This window comes from Antechinus flavipes, chromosome 4 (assembly GCF_016432865.1).
Source record: "Antechinus flavipes isolate AdamAnt ecotype Samford, QLD, Australia chromosome 4, AdamAnt_v2, whole genome shotgun sequence".
Taxonomy (NCBI): domain Eukaryota; kingdom Metazoa; phylum Chordata; class Mammalia; order Dasyuromorphia; family Dasyuridae; genus Antechinus; species Antechinus flavipes.
The window spans coordinates 363,762,535-363,772,825 of record NC_067401.1 but is presented as its reverse complement, the minus strand read 5'-3'; the positions used below and the strand labels follow the sequence as shown (position 1 = coordinate 363,772,825).

Genomic DNA, 10,291 nt, shown 5'->3' with positions numbered 1-10,291 from the left:
TTTCCCTTCTTCCGAAGCCACCGAGGATTATCACCTCGCCTATAGGGATTTCCAGATCGCCGTTTTTTAATCTTCCTGGTGAAGAATCCTCTTCGCTGTTCTCTTGGGAATTAAGCTAAACATTTGGCGTCTCTCTCTCTCTCTCTCTCTCTCTCTCTCTCTCTCTCTCTCTCTCTCTCTCTCTCTCTCTCTCTCTCTCTCTCTCTCTCTCTCTCTCTCTCTCTCTCTCTCTCTCTCTCTCTCTGTGGGGAAGAAGCGCAAGGCGAAGACAGAAGAAAAAGAGCCCTATCTCCTTGTGGATTGGAAGATATCAGAGGAAAGCCAAAAGCTGACATTCAGAATATTGCGCACACACACACACACACACACACACACAAACACACACACATACCCCACATACGCAGGCACACACAGAGACATTTTCAAAACAATCTCTTCCCCCTCTTTTTTTTTTTTTTTTTGGCCATCCACTACAGCTGTCAGTCACTGAAAGGGCGTGTATCTAAAGCAACCACAACACTCACAGAAAAGAAAGAGAGGAGAGATTCTTGCAAAAGGAAAACCCTAATTCCACCAGTCGGGGACAAGAGATTTCTTCTGTACAGGCTCTTGAAATAAATTTTCCCTCTTTTAATCCTTTCTAATCTTAAGGGGGAAAAAAGGGGGGGAGGGAAGAAAGACCAGAGAAGAGATAAAATCAAGTCAACCCACCATGGGACGTCAGTCCATGCTGACCTTTGCAGTCTTCTCCGCGCTGCTTTGCCAGGTAAGTGTCTGGTTTCAACTTTTGAGAGGAAAAACTCTGAAAAGAAGGGGATCTTGATATTTCTGGGGTTGGCCTGAAGTTCCACTGTATTGGTCGAGAGTAGTGGTGAGGGAAGGATAGAAGGTGGAACACAGGTAATGTAAACTGTTGCTGTACAAATAACTGTAAATCTAGGGAGAAGGTTTGTCCCCAAATCTCTATGGTTCAAAGTATTAGGATTATAACAGTAAAACGCGCGCATATCCTGGGCTTCGAGGTTTGGAAAGGGTCAGATGGGTTAGTGTAAACTCAATTCGTCTCCGCTTGGCTGATTTTAGGGGTGGAGGTAGGGGTGTGTGTGTGTGTGTGTGTGTGTGTGTGTGTGTGTGTGTGTGTGTGTGTGTATGGGCGCGAGGAGCTCCTAGGAGTCATTTCGTCTCTGTACCAAAATGATAGAAAAACTCCCTTGATCCCTGGAGGCTCCCGCCCTCCTGACTCCTTTTCTCCCAATTTTCCCTGCAGGTTTGGAGTTCCGGGGTGTTTGAGCTGAAGCTTCAAGAGTTTGTCAATAAGAAGGGGCTCCTGGGGAACCGCAACTGCTGCCGCGGGGGCAGCGGGGGAGGCAGCGCGAGCGCCGCTTCTGGCTCCGGGCTGCTGCAGTGCGATTGCAAGACTTTCTTCCGTGTGTGCCTAAAACACTACCAGGCCAGCGTGTCCCCGGAGCCGCCCTGCACCTATGGCAGCGCGGTCACTCCGGTGCTGGGGGCCAACTCCTTCAGTGTCCCTGACAGCGCCAGCAACGCAGATCCAGCCTTTAGCAACCCAATCCGCTTCCCCTTCGGTTTCACCTGGCCAGTAAGTCTCTCTCTCCCCACCCCCCACCCCCTTTCCTTCGTTTAAATCCATCAAGGCCGTGATGGATGAAGCCTAAAATAAAAGGGAAGGATATACTGCCTAAGGTGGTAGGACAAGGACGGGCAAGGACAAGACTGTACTAGTTCTCATTCAGGGAGGTGAAGGTTAGGGGGAGGGTGGTGATCAAGAGCTGAGTTCATTGGAAAATTGTGAATGATGAATGGGTGGGAGCCGAATAAGGGGGACACACTTATTAGAGTGAAAAGGGAGTTCTTACCTCAGAGGTTTACTAAGCTGCCTAAGAATGAAATCTGTTAAAGAATAGATGAGGTATAGGTTTTAAACAGGGAAAGCAAAAAGAAAACAAAACCAAACCAATTCAGAATCCTCTCGATTTCAACATTATCTTGTCTCTTCTGAAAATAAAATTAAGTCTTTTGAGATCGTTTTAATCTCACCTCCTTTTCAGAAGAAGTTGATTGTATAATTGTCAACACAGCGTGAAATTACCAAAGGTTTCATTTTCCAGCTCCCATCTCCTTCCTCTCACCTTCTGCCCCCCCCCCCCCTTTTAGTGTGTGATCCTGGTAAACTAAGCATAAAGATTAATGACAACTGCCCTCAAGTCTCATCCACTCTGTCCCCCTTCCCACTCCCCTTCCCCGATCTCTTAAAAAAAAACAACCCAAAACACACACACACACAACACACACACACACACAATATCCTGTACTGACAGGCTGAAAAAACATGCCAGGAAACTACTCTTCAAAAAGTTCTTCCATTTCCTTGAGAAAAGTGAAAACACGCAAAAGACATCATATAGAGACCATACTTAACATGTGAATAATGTCCATATCTATCTTCCTCTTGTTGATGTAGTTATGCACTTTGATGATTCTTCCCCTCTCCCCCCACTCCATATTTTAATGAAGTTAATTCAATTTTGTTTTCCTTTTCTTCAAGGGCACTTTTTCACTTATCATAGAAGCTCTGCATACAGATTCACCAGATGATCTCACTACAGGTAAATATTTATGCCTCCAGGTTTCTGGATTAATGAGACGACCTCATTCTCCTTTGCCTCTGAAATAAACACCTCTCCCCTATTTTTACACCACCTTTTTCATCCCCAATCCCTAGATAATTGACCTTGAAACTTTAAGGAAGAAAAATTAGACCTTATGCCTTTTTATCTAGCAGAGCTAACCTACAGCTTCTTCTTTTGGTAGAAAACCCTGATCGCTTGATTAGCCGATTGGCCACACAGCGGCACCTGACGGTAGGGGAAGAGTGGTCTCAGGACTTGCACAGTAGCAGTCGAACTGACCTCAAATACTCCTACCGATTTGTCTGTGATGAGCACTACTATGGTGAGGGCTGCTCAGTCTTCTGCAGACCCAGGGATGATGCCTTTGGTCACTTCACCTGTGGAGAACGAGGAGAGAAGGTCTGCAACCCTGGTTGGAAAGGCCAGTACTGCACTGAACGTGAGTGTCTCCTCTCTGAGAGGAAAACCACCTTCCCTGACCTCTTGGACCAACATATAAAGGGACTGACTATTCACCAAGTTCTGAGGAAATAATCTAGAATTATAGAATGAAAGAATATTAAAGCTGGAAGGAACTTTGTGGATCAATCTAGTCTAATCCCTTCATTTGAGAATGTAATGACCAGCTAGAAAGGAAGATTTCAGGAATGGGTACAAGAGGTTAAGAAAGAAGCCTGTTCAACCTCTCTGTATGCATCTTTGTGACTTTTTAAAGCTCTTGAAGAATTCATAGGTCAGCATTTTCTCTTATTTGTTCCCTAGTGTCTTATAGTTCAAGATTTTTATACAGTTTTCCACACACACACACACACACACACACACACACCCCCAAGTAGCTGTATATGCTTATACTTCTATCTCTGTGCATACATATACATAAAAACAGAGATAGGTGCACTCATCCAAAAAAGGCATGCATGTGTGTATACTCTACACACATTATTTCCAATGTTTTAATGTGTGGATAAACTCCACTGACTGAAGACAGTATTCATAAGTTTCTGTGGCTGAAAATAATGTTACCTTCTAGACTTCAAATTTAGTGAAGTTAGTTTACCCATAACAGGCTGGCCCTTACTCAAAACCTTTTCAGCTTGGTAAGGTTCATTAGGAGAGTCTTTTAAACTCAGAGTCACCTCCCTGCTAAGAGGAGCATCAGAGAAGGATTCACTTCAGTGCATCCCTATCTCCATGTACAAACCTTATTTGTGTGCTTTTCTTTAGATGATCCAGTCAATGTAAACAACTTTATGGGTCCAGTGTGTACACATGCACAATGTAACGTTGTGGAGCCTGCATGGCCTTTAGCAGATTTAGATGTATACACAAAGAAAAGGACTATCCTGGCACAGTCATAGTGAAACTACTCTCTACCTGCCAGATTCTTTGCTATTTAAATGTCACGTGGGTTAGCTCCTACCTCCTCAGGGTATGGCATGACAGCTCAAGAGCAAAGCAATAGAAGTGCTTGAAAGTTGAGACACCAACGTTTGGAGGGAGGGTAGCTTTGGACATCGAGGAAAGGTGGTTCCTGGGGCTAGCCACTGGATTTCTACTAATAAATCCCACTGCACACACTTGGCTTTTGAGACCCCAGTGGTACTTGCAACTTGCATGGCAACTCAGTTCTTCCCGGATCCACATAGTCTCTACCCCCTCCCAATCCTGTAGAAGGGATCAGGTTTCCCCCTGTGAACTCAGGAGTCAGGTCCTAGTGCCACTATCCAGAGTTACTCTGACAATCCTTCCACCCTCCTTTGCTTGCTTTTAGGAGGACCTTTAATTAGCTGTTATAAGACCATAGACCCTGCTTTTCCTGTGGCCAGAGGGACTCTTTGACACGCGTGTGTGGTGTGTGTGTGTGTTGGGGGAAATTGGGGTTGAGAATGAGGAGACCAATCTGCTATACTCCCATTAAGTGGGGAAGAGGAGTTGAAATTAACAAGTGCCTGCCACTGTGCCACACAATTCCCCGGATTTGGAAAATATTAAATTAACGTTTCTCCACAGATCATTTTAAAGTTTTACTTTGTCCCTAGTTGGCTTTGTTGAACTTCTTAATGAATTCCATAACCTGGCAAAGAGTACAGCCCAAAATGCTGCAAACCCAACCCCCTCTCCCCCTTCCCAGACTCCTTCTGTGTCCTCTGTTCCCGCCTCCTCTCACCCCTTTCTGGGTAGGGTAGCCATAAACTTAAACTATTTTTTTTCTTATTCAAATTTGTAAGTCTCTCTTTCCCCCCTCCCCCATTGCGCGTGCCATAGATTAGATCTCTACAGGGATAGGCTGTCAGGGAAGGCAGGCTTGGCTCTCATTGGTTTAAGGTCTGTGTGTATGTGTGTACACACTGAGTATGTATGTATGGGAAGGGGAGGGAGGGATGTGTTTTGGGGGGAGGGGGTTTGGTATTGTTGCACTGGGGCAGCTGCTGGGAGAGAATAGACAATAGGGCAGCTGTCTTGCCCTGGCACCCTGCATACCAGCTGTCCACTCTTATCTACACACACTTTCTGGGATATTAAGAGGTGGAGCTTTGTGCATAGAATGGGGGGGAGGGGAAAAAGACTTCTGACCCTCTCTTAAAAGAAAGGAGGTTGGGGTTTTTGGAGTCCTTTTTTGTCTATATGCAACTGTATTAAGAAGAATGCTCATCCTTAGTGATAAGTAAAGTTCTCAGTTACTAAGCAAGCTAGATAAATACAGAACATTTGGGAGATTAGCTCAGCTGGTATTAACTGAACTAGGGAAGAGGGTTTGTCCCAAAATATAAACCAGTAGAAACCATCAGTATTTTGAGGAAGTTCTTTGAGGATGAACTTACTGTGTATTTTATTTGCTTTTAGCAATCTGTTTGCCAGGATGTGATGAACAACATGGATTTTGTGACAAGCCTGGAGAATGCAAGTGAGTTTCCAAAAGTTTTTTTTTCTCCCCCCTCCTTCCTTCTTTCTTCCCTCCCTCTCTCCCTCTTTTCCTTCTTTCTTTCCTTCTTCCCTCCCTCCCTCTTTTTTCCTTTCTCCCTCCCTCCCTTCTTTCCTCTCTCGTTCTTTCCTTCCTTCCTTCTTTCTTCCTTCCTTCTTTTCTTTCTTTCTTTCTTTCTTTCTTTCTTTCTTTCTTTCTTTCTTTCTTTCTTTCTTTCTTTCTTTCTTTCTTTTTTCTCTCTCTTTCTTTTTCTTTCTTTCTTCTTTTTTTCCCTTCCTTTCTTCCTTTTTCTTTCTTCCTCCCTTACTCCTTTCCTTCCTTCCTTCCTTCCTTCCTTCCTTCCTTCCTTCCTTCCTTCCTTCCTTCCTTCCTTCCTTCCTTCCTTCCTTCCTTCTTTCCTTTCTTTCTTCCTTCCCTCCTTCCTTCCTTCCTTTCTTCCTCTTTCCTTCCTTTCTCTTTCCCTCGCTTTCCTTATGGGTTAAGCTGGCTTAGAGGATCATTTAAGAAACTCAGATGAGATGGAAATAAATATGATTTTGGTTATATATTAGAGACATTAATCTTAATTTGATATTAATGTATTTATAGGATTGTGTAAAGCTAGTTATTTATTATTTGTCTAAGATTCTTAAAGTCTGTAGGAATTTATCAATGGAAGTATAAAAAAATTATTGAGAAAAAGAGTAGCTACTTGCTTGGACAATAGTATGTTATATGACTGCTGGCATCAATTTTTAATCTGACTTTTTATTTTCTCCTTAAAAAAAAAAAAAAAAAAAACAAAAAACTTTTAGGTGTAGAGTTGGCTGGCAGGGTCGGTACTGTGACGAGTGTATCAGATATCCAGGCTGCCTCCATGGGACCTGTCAACAGCCTTGGCAGTGTAATTGCCAGGAAGGCTGGGGAGGCCTTTTCTGTAACCAAGGTGAGCTCTCTATCATATGCCTCTAAATTCTTCCTTCAATTGTTGTATAGTCCATTTGAGAAGAAAGTTCCTGGATTTAACATTTGTCTTCCTCCTCCCCAAACTTTTTCTTATGTATATAGACCTTAACTACTGCACGCATCACAAGCCTTGCAAGAATGGAGCCACTTGTACCAATACTGGTCAAGGAAGTTATACTTGCTCTTGTCGACCAGGATATACTGGCGCTAACTGTGAGATTGAGATCAATGAATGTGACGCCAACCCTTGCAAAAATGGAGGAAGCTGCACAGTAAGTTGAAGTCCAGAACAAAATAGAATATTGCTCTCAAGTTGGAAACTCTTGTTTGATCAGGGATGAGTAGATTTTTCTAGGTGCAACCTGAAACAGTGTTTCTCTCTTTCATTTGTAGGATCTTGAAAACAGCTATTCCTGTACTTGTCCACCTGGCTTCTATGGTAAGAATTGTGAGCTGAGCGCCATGACATGTGCTGATGGTCCTTGCTTCAATGGAGGCCGATGCACAGATAACCCTGATGGAGGATATACCTGTCACTGCCCAGTGGGTTACTCTGGCTTTAATTGTGAAAAGAAAATTGACTACTGCAGCTCCTCTCCTTGTTCCAATGGTAAGAAAAATTCTAAGACTCTAGGGTGGGGGTCAGGCAGTATTTTTAAAGGCCTGCCAGTAGGGAGTAAATATCTAAAAGATTTCAAAAGTACATTGGTGTTTGTTTTCAGGCCAAACATATATTTTTATCCTATGCTGCCTTGTGTTTGTAATGTGCTTTTTTCAAAGTAGAGTAGGGATTTTTATAAATATTTTCTTCAGAGTCCCCCCAGTATCCCTGAGAAATGAGATGGATGTAATATTTTCATTTTGTAGAGAAGGAAACTAAAGCAAAAATAAGTAAAATGGCTTATTCAAGGCCACATGGAAAATCAGGTGAATGGCTCATTCCACTAAGCCACATTGTGATGGCAGCAGAACCACTTTTCTTTTGGAGGGAATCCTAGCTCTCTAGTCTCCTATCACCCCCAAATAGTAATCTGATGTGCTAGCGTGTGAGAACTAAGGAAGGAAATGTGGTCTCTTTTACAGTGAGCCTCATTTTACCATCTGAGCTTCCCAAAAAGCAGAGTTGAGAAGCTGAAGAAAGAAACTAAGGGAGATACTAGCCTCAATTAATTTTCTTTATTAGACTTACCGATTTAAAGGAAGCCTTTATGAAAACAAAATTTAAAAAAATACCTAAATTATTTTGATTTTACATTCAGCATACAAGCTAGAGGGTTTTAGCTGGGCTTTCTAAGGTCATTGTTTTACTGGTGCTTTTATTTGTTCATATTATTAAATATCTGGATTAAATATCTGTTGAGTAGTTTATAGGATGTAGACTGATACACAGACCCTTCTTCATCTGATATATTCCAGGAGCCCAGTGTGTTGATCTTGGGAATTCCTACTTATGCCAATGCCAGGCTGGTTTCACTGGGAGACACTGTGACAACAACATGGACGATTGCGCTTCCTTCCCTTGCGTGAATGGGGGTACCTGCCAAGACGGAGTAAATGATTACTCTTGCACCTGCCCCCCAGGATACACAGGGAAAAACTGCAGTGCCCCTGTCAGTAAATGCGAACATGGTCCTTGCCACAATGGGGCAACTTGCCACGAAAGAAATCACCGCTATGTGTGTGAGTGTGCCAGGGGCTATGGAGGACTCAACTGTCAGTTCTTGCTCCCTGAACCACCCCAGGATCCTTTGGGGGAAATTCCAGGCAAATTCACAGAAGGCCAGAATGGGCAGTTTCCTTGGATTGCTGTCTGTGCCGGCATCATCCTTGTCCTCATGCTACTGTTGGGGTGTGCTGCTGTGGTGGTCTGTGTGCGTCTGAAGCTCCAGAAACGGCAGCCTCCAGCTGATACGTGCCGAGGAGAAGCTGAAACCATGAACAATCTGGCCAACTGTCAGCGGGAAAAGGACATTTCAGTGAGCGTCATTGGCACTGGGCAAATCAAGAACACCAACAAGAAAGCAGATTTTCATGGGGAAAACAATGCAGATAAAAATGGCTTCAAGACTCGCTACCCAACAGTGGATTATAATTTGGTACATGATCTCAAGAATGAAGATCCTTCCAGGGAGGAGCACAGCAAGTGTGAAGCCAAGTATGATACACATGACCCTGGAGTGGAGGACAAGAGTAGTACACCGCTCAAAGGGTAAGTCCCTGAATAGTCCCAGCTTGGACCTTGTGGAGATGAGGCTGGGTGAGAAAGGTGGCTGGTGTCAGCATGGGGCTCTGCTGGGCTTTACTCTTAGAGCTAAGGGACTTTCCTTTAATCTTGTTTTTCCTTTTGTGACATTTGTGATTTTCAGTGGTGAAGCATCAGAACGGAAAAGGCCAGAATCTGTATACTCTACTTCTAAAGATACAAAGTACCAGTCAGTGTATGTCATATCAGAAGAAAAAGATGAATGCATCATAGCAACTGAGGTGAGTAGGTTGGTTTGTTCAAGCAAATTAAGAAGCCCTATTAATCTTGTATAGAGAGCAGTGGGGATGAGCTCAAAGGATGATTATATTTTTGAATAATGGTTCTTTTTATTTTTTTTTAGGTGTAAAAATGTCAAGATTTCTGTTTCTCTTAAATAAATTCCAAGGATATATGCCCCAACGAATGCTGCTGAAAGAGGAAAGGGAGATCCCTTCATGGACTGCTGCTGAGAAACTAAATTCAGACTGAGCTGGTTCTCTTCCTGAAATTAGCAAAAGTGACTGCAAAACGAGCTGGACACCAGGCTGGGTTGGTGTTCAAGGATACCTGTTGCACTGCCTTTTTAATGACTTTTCCCGTTGCACTATGGACAGTTGCTTTTTAAAAAATATATATATTTAAATGAATGGACTTAATTACTACATAAGAAGCATGCACTGCCTGAAGTGTATATTTTGGATTCTTATGAGCCAGTCTTTTCTTGAATTAGAAACACAAACACTGCCTTTATTGTCCTTTTTGATACTAAAATGTGTTTTTCTAGGTGGAAAAAAATGTGTGTTATTTTTTTGGATTTGTAAAAATATTTTCATGATATCTGTAAAGCTTGAGTATTTTGTGATGTTCATTTTTTATAATTTAAATTTTTTGGTAAATATGTACAAAGGCACTTCGGGTCTATGTGACTATATTTTTTGTATATAAATGTATTTATGGAATATTGTGCAAATGTTATTTGAGTTTTTTTTACTGTTTTGTTAATGAAGAAATTCATTTTTAAAATATTTTTCCAAAATAAATATTATGAATGATAATCAGAAAGGTATCTTTCTACCCACCAATTTTTCACACAGATTCATTCTCTACATTGGCTTCTTTGAAAAAAAAATTAACTATTAAAAAAAATCTCTTATGTAGTTTCATTGGATTGATTAAAAGCAACTTTTCTCATTGCTTCAAGCTCCCTTCAAAGAAATCCTCCAATGCTACCATTAAGATAATTTAATGAGATCATGCACAGTCATTTTCAGTTGATTGATTCTGCCAAACAGCCCTAGTTGACTTCTTGAGAATATCAACAGGCACATGTTTCTTCTCACTGTCATGTTTTATTGATGCTGAAAAATTTCAGGGAAATGGCCACTTTTCCTTTGAATCTCTTTAAAAAAATTATTTAAAGAAGTGGAGCAAAACCTTGCTTGGGATCAAATGCTTATGCTTTTATGTTGTCATGGCAAAGATTTTGTTGTCATGGAAAAATCCTTTTAAAAAATTTTTTTGTTTACA

General features: G+C 42.0%; 1 protein-coding gene across 1 annotated transcript; it reads left to right on the top strand.

Moving 5' to 3' along the window:
* The first annotated feature begins 231 nt into the window (after positions 1-231).
* Positions 232-9,826, top strand: DLL1 (delta like canonical Notch ligand 1). The gene is made up of 11 exons (XM_051998191.1): positions 232-766; positions 1,268-1,600; positions 2,567-2,627; positions 2,833-3,090; positions 5,496-5,556; positions 6,369-6,499; positions 6,622-6,791; positions 6,913-7,129; positions 7,936-8,728; positions 8,886-9,003; positions 9,126-9,826. The coding sequence occupies exons 1-11, from the start codon at positions 713-715 to the stop codon at positions 9,129-9,131; spliced, it is 2,202 nt and encodes a 733-aa protein (XP_051854151.1). The 5' UTR covers positions 232-712; the 3' UTR covers positions 9,132-9,826.
* The last annotated feature ends 465 nt before the right edge of the window (positions 9,827-10,291 follow it).